Source organism: Cinclus cinclus, chromosome 22 (assembly GCF_963662255.1).
Source record: "Cinclus cinclus chromosome 22, bCinCin1.1, whole genome shotgun sequence".
In the NCBI taxonomy this organism is placed as follows: domain Eukaryota; kingdom Metazoa; phylum Chordata; class Aves; order Passeriformes; family Cinclidae; genus Cinclus; species Cinclus cinclus.
This window is the reverse complement of record NC_085067.1, coordinates 636,783-658,547: the sequence shown is the minus strand read 5'-3', so window position 1 is coordinate 658,547 and position 21,765 is coordinate 636,783. Positions and strand designations below refer to the sequence as shown.

The 21,765-nt window shown below is 41.8% G+C and overlaps 1 protein-coding gene across 2 annotated transcripts in view; it reads left to right on the top strand.

Annotated features, from left to right (window-relative positions):
* The window catches only part of NLK (nemo like kinase), a 36,567-nt gene that overhangs the window by 7,160 nt on the left and 7,642 nt on the right, over positions 1-21,765 (top strand). For both annotated transcript variants that reach the window (XM_062506988.1, XM_062506986.1), the window contains 4 exons: positions 14,748-14,877; positions 15,931-15,986; positions 20,320-20,426; positions 21,109-21,194. In XM_062506988.1, the coding sequence (XP_062362972.1) occupies positions 14,748-14,877; positions 15,931-15,986; positions 20,320-20,426; positions 21,109-21,194 (379 nt within the window). The remainder of the gene's footprint in view (positions 1-14,747; positions 14,878-15,930; positions 15,987-20,319; positions 20,427-21,108; positions 21,195-21,765) is intronic.

Sequence of the window (21,765 nt, the reverse complement as noted above, 5' to 3'; positions counted from 1 at the left end):
GGGGTGAAGGGGTGGTAGCTACAGGTGGTACAAACTGTAACCATTACCTGTCTAAGAGGGGTTATAAAAGATAACGTTGTAGCAGTAATTTTTTTAGAATACTGTAGGTCATATATTTTCTTTAGTTTTTTCCCCCCACTGTGTTCTGTCTTTTTCATGACTTCTGCCTGTTTTTTTCTTATTTTCTGCCATTGTCTGTTGTACTTGTTATGAAGAGCAGCTTACCAACAGCATGCTTAAATGAAATCCATAGTGTTTGGAGACCAGGGGTAAATCGTAGAAAATAAATAACGTTTCCCTGTGGAAATCATGGGAGCTCCATCCACAGTGCATTGTAGGAGAAACCTGGAAAAGAGCAAAGTCATCTCCTCTGTAACACATGTCCTTCCTTGGTGTGTCCTGTGGGCACATGGACGGGCTGCAGCCTGTTGTGTGCAAACTGGGAATGCTGTGATTCCAGCATGTGGCTCACAGAACTGAGTCTCATTTGGGGAAATCCCCAAGTTGCCCGTGGTCACAAATGCCTTAAAATCACCGAGGTGCTGATACTTGTAAGGTTGGATTTTGTACGGTGAGTCTGCTGAGAGCCTCGATCAATGAAATCGTCAGCTCAGTTTTCTTGGTTCACAGTTCCCTAATTTTGCTGTGAATTGCCTGAGGGGGGTTTCAGTCATTGTGGAAAAATGCCAGTGGTGTTCAGGTGAACTCAGGTGTGTGAAGTGAGTGCACGTGGTGCTGTTCAGGCTGGTGAATGCCAGTGGGCACAGCCTTGAGAGGGGCCAGGAGGGCAGAAAGCTGCAGGGCTGGACTGCCAGGTACCAAAATGCTGCTCAAAACACATCAGAACAATGCACCAAACCTACCAGAATAATCTTCATTTCAGTATTTAAAGCTGCATCATCTTTCCTTATGCAATCATGATGGATAAATAAAGGCAGACTTACACCAGCCTTGATATGAAACAACTTCCATGGCTACAGCTCTGGAACATGGCCATGTACAGTCTTTAAAAGTGCTTAGTAAGAATTTGAGCTTTAATCTTGGGGACTGTGGCAGAATCAGTGTGTCCTGGTAGTATCGTTCTTTAATTTCCTGATGTGGTGTTTCTCTACAAAGGCTTGGAAGCATTTGTGTGTGAGTGGAATTTTTATGCTCTTCATGCTGTTGGATATAACACCAGAATGGTTACATCAGAATCATTTTGTAAAATACATATTCTCTTATTTCTTTAATTTTCTTAGAACATGGTATGATGGTATTTAGGTTTAATTTAAAAAAAAAGGTTTTTCAGAGCATTCTGTTCAAGAACTCTTACAGGAAATTTTGTGGGGAAGTGAAATATACTGGGAACTGTAGTAATCCTTGGCCTTTAGAGGAGGATTTTCTTTCCCTCATTCTCTTTTATATGAAAATACATTTTAATAGTTGCAAAAAACCCCAAAACAAAATAAAAAACAAAACAAAACAAAAAAAAACACCAAAAAACCAAAATAGCAACAAAAAAAAAAACCACCAAAAAACCCCCAAAAGAAGCTCACCAGTGCAACTGGTGTTTCAGTTTCCATGTCCTGTTGGAATGGTGCTGATCCTCAGTCTGTTCCTGGTTCAGAGCAGTTTGTCTCCATTATCTGGGTACCACCAGGCGGTGCTCAGGGTTTTCTTAGTTTTGCAACCTAAGTGGTGTCAGGGTAGAGCCTTTGCTTAATGGGACCAGTGAAGTTTGGGATGGTATTGAGCTGGTGGCCAAATAGTTATTCAGGGTTTGAGGTAGTTTATTATATTTTTTTTCTGAAGAGTGACTGATTCTGCCTTCTCCCTTGGCAGTGTGTGTGGAGTTGGCTATTGCAGGTAATGCACTTTATTATTTAATATAAATTCATGTATCTATCGAGGATAATTTGTCTGTGAACAGCAGAACTGACTCCATGAAGGAGCAGTGTCCTTGCTGTGCTCAGCTGCTGAGGTGTGTGCTGGCACCCTGTGGGTGAGGGGGGGGAGCCTGGCACATGGATCAGGGGACTGGCTTTCTCTGAAAACCTTCCTCTTCAGCCTCAGCTCTTTTGGTTCCCAATGGGCTAAGACATACTACAGGAAATAGGGAAGAAGTTCTCTCCCAGCCCATCTGGAACCCCTTGATGGATGTAGGGCACTCCTGTCTGGAGCAGAGCTGCAGGTCACTGGCTTCTGAGCACAAGTGTGTCTCTGCCTTTTAACTGGGGACAGTTTGGCTTCCTCCTGCCTTCGTTTTTCAAGGCCCTTGGCAGCCCATGTGAGACCATTTGAAAGCCCTCAGTTAGAGCTTTTTCCCCCCAGAGATTGCATAGTGGCAGGACAAAAGCATTGTGTGAAGGCTGTTCTCATCTCACAGTAGAACTTCTCTTTGGATGTTTCTGTGAGTTCTGCTTGGCCCCTTCAGAGCACATCTTTGGAAGGGGGATTTGTTTTTGGGATAAGGAAGAGAAGGCATTATTATTTTTGGGCTGCTTGCCATCCTTCTTTGTTAATTTTATCAATTCCTAGGCTAGCGTTTTTGGTAAAATGAAGAAGAGAATTTCCTGAGCCTCTCGGTGCTTCCTGGCTCCTCCTCTGTGTTCTCCCCACTGCAATTGAAGTTTGGAGACCAGAGCTCCCTGGTGTTGATCTGTAGCTCGTGGGTATGATGATGAAGCAGAATTGCAGTTTTTGTTACTGTTCTGCTGGAGGAAGGGCTGTGGATCAGACAGGTCACAGGAGCCGTGCTGCTCCTCACATGAAGTGCTCAGAGCAGCTCTGCCCAAGGTCACGCGTGGGCTGTGTGCAGGGCTGTCCCAGCACCTGGGGGACAGCACACCTGCTCTCTGCTCATCTCAAAAAACAGAACAAAGGCAGTCAAAACAACACAAGGGGAATTGAGATACCATTTCTGGTTTTGAGCAAGAGTGGAGAGTCTCCCAATTAATTCTCATTTTTCAAGTCACGACTCCTATCTCAATCACAGGATGGATCACAACAGATGGGAATGGACCCAGAAATTAAGATCTGCCAATAGTTTTGTCAAGGACACATGTCTTCTAAGTCATTGTTGTCAGAGTTGCTGTTGTTAACATGATTACAGGTAAAAACCAGTGGGGTTTAGTGCTTTTTGTTTTCCTGTAGTTCAGCATATGGAAATGAAAAAAAAACTAAACCAGCTACCAAACACAGAACCAACCAGGGCTTGTATAAAAATAATAGCCAGCTTTTAAAGTGAAATGGCAGTGAGTAATGACTAGCATCTACTTTATTCTTATGTCTAAATTCAAATAGTTGGGGGCAGAAGCTCCCACATAAAAATTGCTGTTCATTTAAAGGGACAGTGGCCTGCATGGTTACTGCTCTGTCCAGTGCTGCTTCACCAGTGAATATTCACATCGTGAACTGCAACAAAGGGGTGTGAAATTAAAACCTACTAGAATCCTCTTCAGGTTTAAATCTAAAAGCCATTGCAAGTTGCCATTTATGATTTAGCAGAGAAAGAGTTTTATCTTCTCTGTGTAGGTCCAGACTGTTTGTGGAGAGGGGAGTGTCCGTGTGTGCTGGGGAATCCTTCTGTGTCAGTGACTAAAGCAAGACCAGCCCAGATCCTGCATTCTGCCTGTCTTTGAGCAGCACTATTCTATCAGAGAATGTCCTACAGCTGCACTGAGAGGCAAGAATGTATTTAAAAAAATCTCTTTTACCATGGATCACTTGATTTAATTGAAGACAGTAAGAGTTCTACCTAAGAGCTTAACTAAAAGCAGATTTTAATTATGAAGTGGAAAGTACATTTGATTTGTTTTTTCAATTATTATAGATACCTCAAGGTATCAAAGTGCTTTTCTGAGCATATTTGCTCATTGATTGCACTTGAAAAGTCAGGATTAAGGACTTCTACTGTGCTTTTGCTGGCAGGGCATTCACATCCTCACCCAAGCCTGTAAGCTGAGCTGCAGCTTCCCTTCTGCCCCTCCTGAAGAAACAAAGCATTTGTGTTCTTTAGGTTTGGATTGCCTATTGTTTCTGAAGCAGCTGAGGAAAAGTAGGTGAATGTTGACAGAATCAGGACCGGCTTTGACCTACTTGTGGCTTTTTTTCTGATCTCTGTCTTGGGCATGTCACCTTTTCATTTTTAAGCTACTGTTTACTCATGTGAAACCTCATCTAAAGCATTGAGAACTGACAGGTGTTTGGTAATTTGAATATTAAATGTGTATATCATCACTCCCACAGTTGTTCCCAAGGAGATTTTGTCACTTACCATATGACCCAGTAAAGGGAATTCTTCTGTAATAATTTTATTTCATCCTGAACTATTGTTTAAACTTCGAATTTGAAGTATTTTAGAGTCATTAATTTCATTCCCCTGGAATTGCATCCATGGTAGCGATTCCATCTGTTATCTCAAGGTTTTTGACAGACTCAGAATAGAGAAACATATATTAGGATTTTCATGTCAGTTCACAGAGATCACTTGAAGCTAAATACAGCTGTGAAACGAGGAGGTCAAAAAGGAGTCCTGCAGGTCAGACCTTGGAGTTTCTGTGGATGGAGCTGTGAGACCAAACCAACTGCATTGTAGCACGTCAGTTAAATTGGTTTATAACAATTCAGGCTGGTTTTCCTCTGGTGGGAAGAGGAAGAGACACACTTTCCTTGAAGATCTTGTAATATTTTAAACAGTTCTGTAAGATGACATTTTGTGGGTGAGTTTTAGCAGGAGGAAGAGGCTGAAGGTCACTGGAGCTGTGCTGCCTCCAGCACCTGGTACAGGTCACCTGGCTCTGGCACCAAGATATGAACAGGGTTGGCTGGCTTAGCTGAAAATTTGGATTTTGCAAATTTTACAGCATTTCAGACATTTGAATGGTAACCAAACGACCTCTCACAGAAGTTCATCAGGTACATGCTCTGCTGCTGCGGACACGAAGGAATTCTGAGCAGTCCCACTCTCAGCAGGCTGTTCACTCAAAGGTGCTGTTCACCTCTGCACTTCAGTGTGTCTGAAATTGTCTTTTGAATCTATTGAAAAGGAGTGGTTATGGCTCCAATGTAATTGAGACTGTCAAGGAAATAGGTGGAATTTTTACAGCACCGTGAGACTTGATGGTATGTGACAGAGGATCATTCACTCCACTGGGCCATGCTAATGGGAGACTGATGTGTCTTTAAGCACCCTGGTAATAAATAGAAGACTGATTTTTACTTTCTTATTTTTAAATCGTCCTTCTTTTTTGCAGTGCTGTGGGTCTTTCTTAAATCTTCATTAATATGTACTAAAATATAAAGCTCTTCTTTCAAGTTCCAAAAATATCCCATCTGAGACATCTTCTAGACTTTTGGGCTGTAGAGGTTATGAATCTATTTTATTTCACACTTGTGTTTTGACATGTCCCTTCTGTTCCTGCAGTAATTCAGAGAAGGAATGACTGGGCAGGGTTGAGCACATAGAAATCTTTACATAAAAAAAAAAAGGCAGCAGTTTGCAATAATTTACGTGAGTAAAATGTGCAGAGGAAGCCTTAGAAAGGCTGATGTGAAATGCCTTGTGTACAGCTCCAAGGACACAGCTCCTAATGTGGCTGGGCCTTTCAGCACCATTATCAGAGAAGCTGAAGGATGATCCTGAGCCTCCTTTCTGGGAGGGAGGCAGTGCTGGCAGAACTCGCTCAGATGTGCTGCTCCTCTGGCTCTCAGCTCCTGCTTTGGTTTGTTCAGCAGCAGAGAATTGAGATGTCTCTGCTCACTGTTTACTTTGGCTGTTGTGGAGTGTTGGGGTTGGGAATTAGAGCATCTTACAGGCTTAATGTCCATTTTCAGTAATATGACAAAGTTTGGTGATTTTAATATCCATGCCTGTGCAAGACAAAATACTGCTGTCTAATATAATTTCTGGTGAAGAGAATGGAAGAGAAAGTGTCAACTACAAAGCATTTTGGCTTTCAATTCTGTGTCCTGTATTATTGTAGAATACAGAATTCTTTTGAATAAGGAATGGTGGAGTTAGTTGAAACTTCAAAGGTCAGTAAATAAGATTTGCCTCTTACAGCTAAAAACCTTGATGAATGTTCATGGATTTATCATCACTACAGAATTTGAGGAGATGTATATAAACAGCAGTAATTAATATAATTAAAAGGTACCCTCAACCTCTTAGATACATACATATTTATTTGTGTACTTGTATACAAATACATTGAAGTCCTGAGGCTTTATCCTTAACCAACAGATATAACTATGTCCCTTGGTGGAAGCAGGGTACACTGCTGTAATTACTTTGAAGGACTGAGTTCCACATATTTGTTGGACACTTTGGTTTGAATACTCTTTCTTTCCCCTGTCAGGAAACATCCAAATGTGATTGTGGTGAAAAAAGGAATGGCTGAAATAGGAGAGCTTTCCCCTGGAGGTGTTGAGGTATGGGCTGGGATGAAGTGCTGTGTGGCTTCACCTGAGTGAGGAGGCACAGAGGAGTTCTGTCACCATTTTCTGGTTTTTTCTTCTGTCCTTGCCCAGGGAGATGTGGCAGGATGGGAGGTGCAGGGGAAGCTGCTGCTGGAGCAGAGGTGCTGGGATGGTTACTCAGGAAGAGAGGTATCAGTTGGGGATGTGACCAGAGACCTTTTTGACCTACTTTGCTCTGGAGGTGCAGAAATACTCCAGGAATTGTGCCAAAGCCTGCAGGCTTGTTGAATGTGGAGAAGGAGGTTTCTCATCTGGGTTTTTCTTGGTTGGCTGGTGGGAATGGGAATAGAGGTCAGTGAATTGGGGCAGGAATGTGCATGTAATAGTGGTATAAGCTTTAAAAACAAAGAGGAAAGAACTGTAAAAATACATGGAGCTTTATGTGTTTACTGAGCATGTTATTTATTTGTGAGCATCACAGACCTTACAGAGCTATGCCATTGGCTGAAAAAAAAAATTAAAAATGGAATTACAAATGTACCCGAATAAATGTCATGTGTAGTGTGGTAATTTATTGTAGCTGTGGTTCATACAGGCAGTTGAGAAGTGAATAAAAAGGTCTGAAGCGTAGTCAGAAAATTTTGTGTAAATGGGGAAATAAATTTCATTTGGAAAGCAGATTCAATTTTAAGCTTCCATGAAGGAAGACAAATTAAACATTTTTAAAGATATTAACCATAACAGTATCCCTTTAATTTTCACTCCTTTCTTTTAAGTAAGATACTCTGAATCACTTTTTGTTCTAGGAGACAGATTTCTTGCAGTAATCAGTTTTGCTTTTAGCTCTGATTTGTAAAGAATAAGTGATAATGGCACACATGCTGGAGGGTGTGATTAGAACCAACGTTAAAAGGCTTTTTTAGGACATGGATGGTTGGAAAAGGAGCTCTGGAGAGGTCTGCGTTTAGCAGGAGGGAGTGAAGCACACCTTTGAAGTTGCTTAACCCTTTCCCATAAAATACCTGTTAGTGGAAATGGAATCTGGCTGTTTTCTTCAGGCTCATGTGGAAGTTGTGCATGAAATCTGTTAGCTTGCATTCAGTCAGTTCTTTCCCTGAACAGATCCCATACCACTAAAAAGACCAGTTCCTGAGGATATGTGTATGAAAAGACTTGGCTATTTGGAGTAACTTACAGGTTTTTTGAAGTGCCTTTGGGTATTTTTTTGATTACTTTACAGTATTCCTTGGAGAATGTTGAGAAAACTTAATGAAATGCTGAGAGTGCACATTGGTAGTCAGTTAATGAAATTGTCTTTTTGTGTGATCTTAAGTAACTTATTTTCTGTTCAGTGCCTTTCCGACAAACACAAATTGTTGTTCACGTGCAGATTTCTGCACACAAAACCTACTTTACTTACCAAAATATTAAGAAAATATTTATCAGGTAGAGTATATTTTTATAGGTCCCACATGTCCAGAAGTACAAGAAGCTTTTACTTTTGTCTGTGAACACCTTCACCCAACTTTTGTCAGTCCATATCAGCCTGCCCATGGCTTCTTGTCAGGTGCTCATTTGTGTCAATGAACATTCAAACTCCTGCAGCTCATCCCCAAAGATGGGTGAAAAAGGGAATTGTCTGACTTGGCTTCTCTGCCTCAAAGTTAAGTCCAAGTCAAATCAAAGTTTTGCTCAGTAGTATCTCCTTAGCTATGTTTTTTTTCCAGTTTGCTTTCATATCATATCTCTCACAGATTTTTTTTTTTACCCACTGTAAATATTTCATTTTAGGATCTTTGAAGTATTGCCAGCTGGAGGCTGCTACAGAGCAATAGTGACCTGAAAATCATTAACAGCACATCCAGTGCTTAAATAGCTCGAAAAATAACAGCTGTTCTTTTTGATAATGTCTTTTAACAATGAAACCTTATTTTTTCGTGCCTGTGTGCTAAAAATTCTGCTGTCGCTAACAGCTCTGCCTCAGTGTTTCAGTTTTCTGTGGTGCAGCTACTGCAGGTTTTGGGATTTTTTTGAAGTCCCCAAAGTGCTGATGTGGCTAGGTGGCCACACGTGTCAGTGTTTGTCTCGTGGGCCCTGCTGAGTTCCCTGGGTGAGCAGGTATTTAACGTAGCTCACAGGTGGGATGACCTGGAATGATGTGGTTTCCCTCTGAGCTGTGTCTCTGGCTGGTGATCACAAGAAATGATGTGATTTCTCTCTGAGCTGCGTCTCTGGCCCATGGGTGGGTGCAGGATGCTCCTCACCTGTGGGCATCCCGGGATTCCCAGTTCTTCCCAGTGCTTCCCAGTGCTCCTCCTTCAGCGTCCATGATGCTGTGACTGCCAGGGCTCCTGATTTCCACTTCTGTTGCTCCTTAGTGGGGACAGGCCCTTGCTGTAAGTTTAGAGCAGCCTTCCAGAGAGCTCTGGTCCTGGCAGGAAAGTGAAGAGGACTGAGTACTGCTCTGTTGTAGTATTTTCTTCCTTTTCCTAATGAATCTGTGGGTGGCTTTTCCTTTAAAAATTATAGCTGAATGATGCGAATATCTTCTTTAAACGAGATTGTATCAGCTTTTGCATCTCTCAGACAATGTGTGTACAGCCAGAGGGTAAAACCCATTATAATGCCACACTAATTGCATGAGAGTGTGTGCTAAAACTCTCTTGTGAGAAATCCGACCAAAACAAGCCTGGCTCCTGGTGATCCCTCCAGCAGGACAAGGGTGCAGAGTGGCCTGTGACACACAGCACAGCCCCTGGCTGCACACACAGGGACAAAGGACTCCTATGAAAGCAGAAAATTTGGCTCCTGAAATCAAGATCTGGTTATCTGCGAGGAGGCTCTGCTGGTTCTGTGCTCTTTGCTGGGGGAGGCACCTCTAGAGAAACAGTTAATGAGGTACCCAGGAGCCCTGACAAAGAGATTCACCCCACCTCTCCCTGTCCTCCCTCACTTGGCAGAGGCCCTGTGCCTGGCTGAGGTCCTCTCTCACGTGTGCCCAGGCTGCCATTGCTCCTGAACAGGTGTCTGTGTGTCTGTCCTGCCTCTGTCCCTGCTGCTGGCTGTGTCACGGGGCCAGCCCTGCCCAGCTCAGGAACACCACCCTCTCAGCTTTGGGCTGCAGAACTCACTTTCAGGCCACTGAAGTTCAACAAAACCATTTAGCATTGGAATACTTTACCTTCCATTAGGAATTGTCACAGAGCTTTAAAGATGTTTTATGTGCGTTGGGTCAGGAGCAGTGTTGGACATGGACTGCAGAGGGGAGAGAATTTTCACAGAATTTTCTCTGTGATGGGAGAAAATACTGCTGGCAGTAGGCAAGGTCACTGGAGAGCTGGAGCATCACCTTTGTCCTGTCTCCCTGGTGTTTGCATCTTTATAATGGTAAATTGCCAAAGCAGCTGCTTTGCTTTACAGTTCAGCCTGTGTGGGTGCATTTCTTTTTTCTCTCTTCTGTAAGATATCTGTTGCTAAATCCACATATATATATTGGTTTATTTTCTTAAGGATTTCACACTTAAATGCTTATTTTCCTCACCTTTCCCCTTTGCTACCCAACAGTCCATTAAATGTTGTGGATGAGTTTTTGTCACATTTTGGTGGGGCTCAGTGCCCTGGCAGTGACTTTACAGAGAACAGAAACTGGTCTCATGGCCTGTACCTGTGTGCAAATTTTATGTACCCAATCAAGCATTTCTCAGATAAGAGATTTGATAAGTACACAGCCTCTCCCTGCCGTTCCACTTCAGTCTTGGGAATCTTGTGGGTTTGTGAGCTTTTCGGAGGGATTTTTAATATCATCCCATGCTCAGGTATATTTTGAAATACGCCAAAATGTGATTGATTGCAATACCGTGTACTGAAGAAGTGGCATATTGGTATCACATGCCCTTGAGTGTGAGCTCTGCTATTTGTTTTAAAGTGGTACATCAAACATGCCTGGGTGAGCAGCTGAAATGCTTGTGGGACCAGGTCACTTACATATCTCAGGGTAAGGCTTGCTGGAAAAGCCTGTGTGATTAAGAGTCAAATACCTGAGGAAAAAGGTTCACTGACTAATGAGAAAAACTTGCAGAGTAATCCTATTAAATTCCCTCCCTTCTGGTAAGTCCTGATGTAAATTTATAGATATTCTGTATAAATGTGAAGGAAGGTTTGTTTCCCTGATAGAACAAACTTTACCAGCAGTTTCCCACACCACCCCAAGAACATTCTTTCATTATCTTGCTCCTGTGTAATAATTGCACAGAGCAGTCACAAACTTGTTTTTCTACCAGTTGAAACTACAGAACAATGTGTATGCCTTGACCTGGATTCAGGGAGAGAAAAAGTCACTGTTGGTGTAGACTCCACCTTGAAAATTTGCCATCAACGTGGCAGAGAGTTGCTAAAGGCTTATAATGCGTAATTGAAATGGCTGAATGCCTGCAAGGATTCTTTGAGATAAGGATTGTCTTTGAAAACATTTTGACTACAGGTCTGGATTGTGTCATTAATCTCTACTGTAGTCCTATTACTTTTAAAAATGTATTATTTCTGGTGTGATTAGCCTGCAAAGTAACTAGAAGGTGCAGGTTTTGTAAAGTATCTCTTTTCTTTATGTGTTTTACATCAGACTATTTTAAAAGCTTTTTAAGTAGCTCTTAAATATAGCAAGACATACATCCATATATATAATCAGCAGAACTAAAGGGTTTCTGATGGCAGGACAGGGCATCCACTGCACTTCAGGGGATGCAGTCCTGTTCCTGCACTTGCCCCAGGGCTGGTCTCCTGCTGTCCCTCACCTGCTGGGATTGTGATCTGCTGCCCAAAACGTCCTTGCCCTCAGCCCCAGCTGTGTGCTGGCCCAGCTCCCCTCTGTCACTGCAGGGGTGTCACTTGGGATGATTCCCCTCTGTTCAGTGCTGGATCTCCCAGCTCGGGGCTGCTGTTCCAGTGTCACTCCTAAAGGCATGGTTAGAGCTGAACTGCCTGCCTGATACAAGATTTATTAACTTATTTTTGCCCCATACCTATATATAAATTTTTGCTCCGTTATTTTTGGTTTGAATCTTGGTCTGTGATCTCTTTATCCCCAGCTGCAGTCGGTGCTTTGTGAGTGGAGCCTTTGAGGCTTCGGTAGTGTGCTGAAAGTGCAGTGGTGCCTGTGCTGGGTGATGGAGGGAGGGATGGGTGGGTAGATGGATGGATGATGGAGGGATGGATGGAGGGATGGATGGATGGATGGATGGATGATGGAGGGATGGATGGAGGGATGGATGGATGGATGGATGGATGATGGAGGGATGGATGATGGAGGGATGGAGGGATGGATGGATGGATGGATGGATGGATGGATGGATGGATGATGGAGGGATGGATGATGGAGGGATGGAGGGATGGATGGATGGATGGAGGGATGGATGGATGGATGGAGGGCTGGAGGGATGGATGGATGATGGATGGATGGATGATGGATGATGGAGGGATGGATGGATGGATGGATGATGGAGGGATGGATGGATGGATGGATGGATGGATGGATGGATGGATGGATGGATGGATCCTGCCTGCTGGGCCCCCTTTGCTGCAGCTTTCACCCGTGCTGGGATGTCCTCACAAAGCAGGGCAGGGAATTCAAACGGGTACTTCTGAAAGCAGCAGTAAGTAAAGCTGCCTTTCTAGCTGTTCTCTCAATTAGCTCCTAGGAGATTTTCCTGCTTTTCTAGTTTCTCCTGGGGATATGTGACCTGATAGCATATTGCTATAAATAATTATTTTACTAGTATCAAAGTAGGTACAGTACACAAACACAAAGCAACATTTTCAGCATCTTTTTTTGGATGCTGTAAATACCAGGTTTTCAGGCAGGCTATTTCCTTTCTTCCTTTCTTGTTTCTGTTCTTTGGAATGACAGTTCTGATCTTCAGAACTTGGATTGTTAGTTTTGTGCTGCCCCATGAAGTAGAATTGCTGGTGAGTGGCACAGAGCTCCCAACCCAAGGCAGGGAGGTGAGGGGCAGGCTGGCATTGCTGCTGCTGGGGGGGAAGAGCAGAGGAATTGCTTTCCAGGTGGATACTGCAGGGGATCATCACTTGTTTGTAAAAGTGGGTTATTTAAAAGAAAAAAGAAACTTGCCTTAAATCTGAATGCCACAGCAGCCCCACTGAACTCCTTCCTCTGTGAGAGACTAGGAGAAAAAATACAATTGTTTTTGTATGGAAACATTTGGAAGAGCAGAGCAACCACGCCAGGCCTGGCACAGCAGAGGTGGACTTTACCAGCTCTGCACGTGTTCAGCTCTTTTTGGTTATTAAAAGGGGTCCCACAGCTATAAAAATCAGCATCAGTGGATCTGTGGTAGCTATCAACATGAATCATGGTTTTGTTATTTAATTAAAGACACTCACTTTATTTACCCTGTCCCCAGCAAGGCTGCACAGCAGCTCTGTCCATGGCAGGAGGCTGAGGATTCACAGGGCACTGATGGTGCTGCGAGGTACAAAGTGCCAGCAGGTTCCTCAAGTGAGGCTCAGCAGCAGGAGAATCCTGGGAATCAGGGAATCTGGGCTCAAAACTTTTCACTCTGCCTTCAGTCAGCAGGGGAAGATGGGCATTCATTCATATATTTTAGGGGTAGTGGCTGAAAGGATTTTCAGGTGTTCAGTAGCTTCTTTCCTGTACATGCAATGTCTCCTAAGATAATGTTTATTGTAAAATGTTTTCCTTTTAAGAATTTTGGAAGGGAGTTAGACAAATTTCAGGTTCAATATCAATAGGAAAAAAATTTATGCAGATTGTATTACTGTTCATATGTAATTAACATTGATATGAGAGCTTTAATTAAGGCAACTGGAAAGTGCTTCATGGCTCTCTGCAGGGCAGGTGTGAACTTACTCAGTTGTAGATGGTCCACATCCAGGTCCCAGAGTGTAGTTTCCATCTGAACTGCTTTTGGTGAAAGCTGACTGTTGATTTCTGTGTCTTATGCAGCCACTGTTTTGTAGAAGAACAGCTGCAGAAAATGAGTGGGTCCAAAGTAATAAAAGAATCTGATTTTGATGCCTTTTTGCAGTGATGTCCAGTTTAAATGTTCTGGTTCCATATTTTAACATTTCCCTCAGTTTGGGCAGTGGGAGAAGAGTACTTCTGATCTTGTAAAATAATTTATCAAGTTTCAGACTTTGCCTGGAAATGTTTTGGGCTACTATTCTAAAACCGAATTCTCTTATTCTAGTTTAATATTTTATTAGAAGTTGGGAATGACCATTTTAATCTAGAATTCAATTAAAAGGACACCTTTTGAGGTCATCTGGTAATTCTGTGTGGAGGTATGGCACTATCTGAAGAGTATACATGAGTGTAAGTTACAGTTTTATTAGCATGATTTTTAAACTAATAAAAGGAAAATGTTAGCAGTTTATACATTTCATTTTCTTAGATAGGAACTATGTAAGTAGATGTTTTACAGTAAAAATCAGATGTTTGTTTAAAATATGCATTCAAAGCACCCAGTACGGACCATTCAAATAATATCTGTGGAGTTTGCTTTGACAAGTGCTCCCTTGTTTAAAATACAAACGTGCAGGGATGTGGACAGGTAGGCTGAGGTGTTGGGACTGACTTTGGATTGGTTGAATTGGTTTGAAATCAGATGTGGTAATTGGGAATGAGGTGGATACCTGAACACCCCAGTCTGATTTTTTATTTAGGTGTTTAAAACATGGACCTGAGGCATAAGAAGCTGCCTTGCATGTCTGCTGTTGAGGAGTCACATGAGAGAGAAAAGCCAGCAACTTTTTAAGGACAAATGTGGTTACCAGGATGCATAGCTGGATGTGGATTCTTCTGTGGGTTCAACACTGCACTGAGATTGAAGTTATTTTGGTCATCCCAGTGAAAATGTGCATATACTCTGTTCTGTAGTGATGTTTGAGAAACTCACCTTAAAAACTGGGATTGGGAATTGAGCACCATAATCTCCTTGCTCTAGTTTTATGGTTCTCATTATAAAATTCTATTTTCAGAATCCAATTATTTTAAATTAAAATACTTGCCATGTGCAAAGCACCTTATAATTCCTGAGCTACTATACTTGCATTCCATAAGCTGTGTGGGAGAAAGACCAGTATCCTGCCTGTTTTACATCTGTGGAAACTTAGATACTACAGGCTGTAGCTTCTCCAGATGTGAAGTGTTTTGGTGATAGATCAATAAATAGTCTTGCACTTGCCAGTGTTCTGTCAGAATGGGATTATTACATTAATGCTTTTTTCCCTAGAAATGTCTTCACCTTGTTTTAGACTTAGAAAATCTGTCTAACAAGAGTATGTGATGTTCTTTATCTTTTATTCTCTAGGTCAGTAACAGATCCACGAGATGGAAAGAGAGTTGCACTCAAAAAGATGCCCAACGTCTTCCAAAATTTGGTCTCTTGTAAAAGGGTCTTCCGGGAGTTGAAGATGTTGTGTTTTTTTAAGCATGACAATGTAAGTAAATACAAAGTAATCTTGAAATCTTTGAGAAAAGCTAAATGTAAAATGGAACTCTCTATACCAGAAGTGTGTTTCTTTAGAGTATCTAACATGCTTTAAGAGCTCTCTGATTTTACAGTGATCAGATTTTCTGGAAACTCTGATATTACTGTTACTATACAAATGAAACTATCAATAATCTAAGGATACTCATGATTTCCCTCCAGAGTGTTTGCAGACAATCAGACACTTCTGCCCAGTCTTATTTGAGGCTTCAGGTGAATGTCAGGCTGCACAGAGCTGTGTCAGTTGGACACTGTTCCTTTGAGCTGTTCTGCCCTCCATGGTCCTGTCCCTTTGCTGGTCCTCTCCCAGGCCCGCTTTAGGTAAAATCAGTCAGCTTAAGTTAAAACATTCAAACACTATTTGGATTGTCTCATGAAGTTTGAAGTGCATCTGAAGTTTGGGTGCCTCATCCAAATGTCATGGACATTCCTAGGATAGGATCCAAATGCCCACACCAAGGAGTATCTTTTCCTGCGAGAGGATGTGAATTCTCTGCTGCTGTTTTTCTACATTTTTGCCTTTTTTTAGCTTTTCTACCTTTTGCTTTTTCTACCACTGAGCTGCTTGTGCAGAATGGGAACAACTTTGGGGCTTGCAATTCCCACGTGGAAACAGTGAATCACAAAACTCTGAAAGACTAAAGGCAGAACAAAGTGTAATATCTTCTGCTTTTACATTTCTTTGCTGGAATTACTTCTTTCAAAGATTTATGTTCATATATATTGTAAAGAAACCACTTTTTACTGGATAGATAAATTTGTGCTTTCAAACTACTGCTCAAACAGCTGGAAAAAATTTCTTGAGTTAAAAGAGAGAGACATTGAATGTACAGAATATCTGACGTGGTGGGTTATTAAATTTCCATACCTGGTGAGAGAACATTGGTCTGTCTGTGGGGTAGAATAAAATGAAGCCATGTGAGAAATGTGCAGTCTGTCTTTTCAAAAGGGATTTGGTTTTGTTTGACTGGAATAGGCCTTGACCTTGTGTGGTGTCTCCTAGGTACTCTCTGCCCTCGACATCCTCCAGCCTCCACACATTGACTATTTTGAAGAAATGTATCCTAAATATAAAAATAGAACATCTGAATTGAGGTAGGTGTGATTTTCATTAGCTTAGGAACTGCCAGTATTTGATGTAATCTGTGAAATGGAACCACAGAAGCCCCAAGTCTGCACGTGGACAGTTTCATGTCCAGAAGTGAACCTGCAGCACCCAGAGCTGTGAGGTGGAGGTGGAGGTGGGGTGGTGCAGGACTGAGCTAACCTTTGATTCCAGGTGAGGCAGGATGTGCAGGGAGTGTGGGACTGACCTGCAGGCCCTGCTGCTGCTCACGGGGATTCCCCCAGAATATTGTTTTGACAACTATATCCAGGAATTAATCTCCTCTCAGTTACTAGTACTTTAAAAGACTTTGTGGTGGTTTCAGAGAATTCTGCCTTCACAGCTCTGAAAGCCTGACTTGTCAGAGAGGTTTCAGTGAGTGGCAGGGCTGTGCTTTCCTTGGTGCAGCTCACATTGCCCAGAGCTGTGTCCCACACATGTTCTGTGTCACTGATGCACAGGTGGAGCTGCCTGGGGACCTGCCTTCTAGCAGTGAATTTGGGGGGAAAACTTGACATGAGTGTCATGTTTGGGTTTGGTTGTTTTTTTTTTCCTTTTCAGACCTGGCTTGGGCTGTACTGTAGTTGTGAAGTAGGGAATTCCTGCTTTCTGAAATACTGAAAAGTGAACCCCTGAGCTGGGAGGGCTCTGACTCTCATGGGAAGAGAAGTTCTTTGCCACTCCTGGGATTAGACTTGGGCAGGTTGGGTTTTGTTGCTGGTGGGTCTCAGGTGCTTTTTTGTACGACCCACTTTACAATTAATGGGTGGGAAATTGTCATTATTTTTAGGTAACCTGAACTTTTGAAATATGGTTTGATCTATTTATATAATACCTTGGATTGGTTGGTGAAGAAAGTAGGTGTAATCAATGTGGTGATTTTAACCAAAGTACAGCACAATTTGCTGGTGGAAGAACACATTATTTAGTTGAAAATTCTGTTGTGCTGTACTGGGGCTTTTTCATATGAGTTTAGGTAAAGCTTTAAAATTCTGCTTTAATATTTCTTTCACATGAAGAGCATATAAGTAGTTTTCAAAAACTGGATTTTGGTTATGTGCACTAGTTCAATGCCCTCATTTAGAACAAGTCATATGAGTTATAAATCAGATCTAGGTTAAGGATTACTCCTTCCGTGTAATTGTACAATCAAGAATATTTAAATGGGATAAGCTTATTTTTATGAGCTTAGCTACTGCCAAGTTTTGAATATAAAACCTAAATGGTAGTTTCCTTCATGGCTAACTGACTTTAAGTCATTCTGAGTAGTGTTCTATAGGGCTGTCTTTTTTAATATTTTTGTTAATTTCTTGGCTCTAATATTGGCAATAGAAGACTATTGCTCTGTATAATCTTCTTTGTCCTTTCTTTAGAAATCATTACAATAACTGCACTTAGGACCCTTAAATTCCTTAAAAGAATGAATTAGCAAATGTTTTGATATATATATACCCGTTTTTAATTGCATGTATTTCTGCTTACTGTAGTGTGAGGAGAACTTATTTGATTTGTTTGAAGAAGATCAGGTAAAGATGTTCCATATTTGGGGGATGTAGCTGTCAGAACTTCTTTTGTTGATCCACTAGTAGAGTTCCTAAAGATATCATAGGGTTGTTCCATTTTTGCAGTAGGTCATATTGAACAGTGATAAAAGTGTAAAGGGCTGGAGTTGGTACTGAGTGATTTCCTTTGTTCTTTCCAAAGAGTTGTAGTGCCCTTTTTGGGGAAAGAAATGTAATAAAAGAATGACTAAAATGATATGAATGATGTGTTGCAAATGAGCTGGTACAGTTCATTTCAATTATTCAGTGTTTCGTAGGTACCAGCAGGAATTGCAGAGTGTATTTTTTTTAAAAGAGAACTAATTATAAAACCACCTTAAAATTTTAATGATAAACTAAAAGATTTCTTAGGAAACAGGTGATGAGTTAAGTAATTTTAATCTAGTGAGGTTTTTGTTTTAGGATGAAAATTCCTGGCAAACACTGAGATTAAGACATAATTTGAATTAATAATGACATTTTTGGTTGAAAATCTTTGTGGCCATTTTGAATGTTACAGGTATTGATGTTTTTATCACCAGTATCACTTTTACCTAGTGCAAAAGTGAATGATTCATAGCTCTTTTTTCCAATTGCAAAATCTTCCACAGTTGATTGTAATACTAAATCCAGCAACTGCAGGTCCGCGGATGTTCTTCTTTAAGAACAATCCAAAGTTTCTGTAGTGACTTTTTGGAAACTTTGCCCCTTGAAGTGAGTATCAGAAGCTGCCGAAAAGTCCTCACTTTCCAGGGGTGGGGTTTAGAAAAGATGTGAGTAGCAGTAAAAGCAAAGATGCATAGTGAATTTCCCAAAGAGGTGACAGAACTGTTTTCTGGTGGGTTATGGGGGGATCCCTCGTGCCTGTAGGGTGGAGGGGGGCACAGAGGAGCAGGGTAAGATGTGTCCTGCAGGCAGAGGGGTCAGTGCCAGCCCTGCTGGAGCAGCAGCATTGCTCACCCTGCGAGAGGTTTTTCCTTCTGATCCTCTGGCCAGCACCCAAACCAGGGCAGGGACTGCCAGGGTTGCTCCTGGGGCCACAGAACTGGGGTTTGAGGGATGCAGAGACCAAATAAAGCACAGTCCAAGCCATGATGAGAGTGCCACCTCACCAAGGGCACTTCATCCCTTCCTAAGGTTTGTCTGTCCCTTTGCAGAATTCACCAACTCAGCAGGTCCCAGCCAGCAGAGCAAGCCGAGTTCTTTTGTGCCGCGCGTTTGCTTTGATAATTACTCTGAAGCAAATTGGTACATTTGTAGATCTAATTTTATACAGCTACTTAACTAATTACTGCTGTCAGGAGCAATTTCTCTCTGTAGCAGCGCTGGGTAGTGGCGTGTCCAGCCCACGGCCAGAGCCTGGCACTGCAGTTCCAAAAGCAAACTGCAGGTACCCTGAGAGGGGCACTGAGACCCCCTGGCTTGGGGCTTTGGGCTTTGGGCTTTGGGCTTTGGGCTTTGGGCTTTGGGCTGCTTCTTTGGCTGAATGTCCCCGGCAGAGCTGGGTGCTGGCAGGTCCCAGGCAGGAGGAACAGGCTGGTTTGTCACAGCAGAAGCTCCTGCTCCTCTCAGAGCCTGGTTAAATTACGCAGAGACAATAATCAGATCGCTGCTGCCGGGGCTAATGGCACCTCTGAGCCCTGTCAAGGGCTTTATTTAATGCGCCCCAGACCTGGAGTGGTGCAGGTGCCATTTCAGGCCCTCGTTTAATTTAAGCTGCTTTAGTTGGCATGGCAACTAGTTGAGACATCTGGGAGACATTATGCTCGGGATTGAGATTTAGGAGGATTTGTGGCGTAGCAAAACAAAAATCTTGTCATAATAAAGTGCAGAGTAATGGTTTTGGGTTTTTAAAAATGTTTTGCATTGAATTGAACGTAAAGATTTGTTGCAGGTATAAGGTAAACCGCAAATTTTAAGAGTCTGGTATAAATATTTAAAAGGGTCTTTGCTAAAGGAAAAGAAAAATTAGAGGACTACAAATTATGGTGCTGCAGGGTTAGGTTTTTTTCTTTATGAATTCTTTATGAATGCAATTTTAATTTTTTTTCCCTCAAAAAGTTGAAGATATTTAATTTACGAAATGAGTTTTTGTGTGCTGTTCTGTTGGCAGATGAATCCTCTGGCTGATGGGGATTTGGCCTGAAGAGGGTTTGTAGAGCAACAGATGAAAGCAGAGCATTGACTGAGTAGAGATGAAAGAAAATGAGCATTCAATATCAGTTAACATGGGGCAAATGTGTTCTACCTCCTTCAGCCACAAATGTGATAATAACAGAGTTTCTGTTTCAAATGTGACTGCTGAACTCATCTTTTAAAGCAGTAATGTTTTTAATTAGTGCCTGTAGTGCCCCCAGTATTTACTGTGATGATTTCTCTGTGTTGCTGTTGTCCCACGCCCAGGACACTGTCGGGGTGCTCTCCATCCCTGGTGGAGGTGTTTCACCTGTTTCACTGTTTTAGGAACCCCTGAGCACACACACAGAGCCCCGAGAGCCACCTGCCCTCAGGCTCAGCTGTAATTTGCCTTTCAGTAACTTTGTACAACCACCTTCATACAAACTGGCATGGACTAAATTCCTTTCACAGGCCGTTTTTTATTTCCATTGCTGTAAGAATTTGACCTCTGAAGCAGCTTTCTTCTCTTTAACTCAATAGTTCTGGGCTGTGGGAGCTCAAGTAGGAGTTAGTGAATGTTTCAAGAGATTCTGTGCCTGTTCTGCTTTTCCTTAACCCTGAACTGCAGCTATGTTGTCACTGAGTTGATGCAGAGTGACCTCCATAAGATCATCGTCTCCCCTCAGCCACTCAGCTCTGATCACGTCAAAGTTTTTCTCTACCAGATTTTAAGAGGTAATTTTTCTTCTTCTAAAATTAATGAAAATTATGTAGTAGAAATATTTTTTCCTTTTTCTTAATGTTTGTTCTCGAGACATTCTCATCTTGAATAAGATTCCTGTGGGAACTTTTTTTAATTTCGAATTTGAATAAATAGCAAGCATGAGTTATTGTAGCTACAAGACCTTGGCACCACTGCTGCATTAGAGCATTGTCAGGGAAAGAAAACTCATGCTTTTAGAATCAAGGAACAGAAAGGATGCCTAGACTGAACCAGATGGGTAAATATGTATAATTATATGCACTCAAAATAAAAATTGTTACTGAAAAACAGAGCAATGAGAGGTATCTGAAAATTCCAGGGGGTTAGCAGAGTATCCATGCCATAATCAGGGAGATGATGTTTTGCTTTTAATTTGTTGTTTGTTGGATTTTTTGGGGGAGGGGGGATTTTATAAGAAGACTGCTAAATTCCTTTTTCTGCCTATTTTATATGCTCAAAAATTTTACCCTGTCATTAAGTGACTGAGTGTGCCACTAGTGTCTGGGAGTTCCTCTCAGTTAGAAAATCCGAGGCACAGGCAAAGTCTTCACTGATCAGGAGTTGCCAGACCTTCCAAGAAAGTGTTGTCAGCCTTAAACTACTTTTAAAAGGGAAAAAAAAATACGTTTATTTTAATTTCCATTAATATTTTAGGTCTGAAATATCTGCATTCTGCTGGCATTTTACATCGAGACATTAAACCAGGGAACCTACTCGTGAACAGCAACTGTGTCCTTAAGGTGCTACTTATATTTATTGAGGATGTTTGTGTGTGTATATTGTTCATTTTTAAACAAAGAACATTCAGCGAATGAATTCAATGAATGAATGAATGAATGAATGAATGAATGAAACACTTTCCCTGAAAGTACATGTAAATGGAAAAAAATCCCACTGATTTTTTAAAAAGGAGAAATGAAGCAAACATTTGCCTTTCCCCTTTTCTCCCTGCCTCTCCCCACATCTCTGAAAGCAAGAGAGAGAAAATGAATTCTGAGTTTGACTTGGGTGGGATCTCCTGTGCCTGGGAGGAGCAGGGAGTTCTTGGGGTGCCTCAGTGTCCCTGTGCTCCTCAGGGAAAGATGACACTTCCATTAACCTTGGCTATATGGAATTTTGGAGGACTGAGGTGTGTTTTACAGCTGTGCCAAACACAAAAATTCAGTGGTGCTTACAGGGATTTGTTAAGAATTCTAACTGGCAAAGTTTGGTCTCTTAACCCTTCTGGTTCAAGATATTTTTATCAATTCTCCAAGCCCAAATGAGCTGAATCTTTAATATTTTGAGACATGTCATGAGCAAATAAAGTTT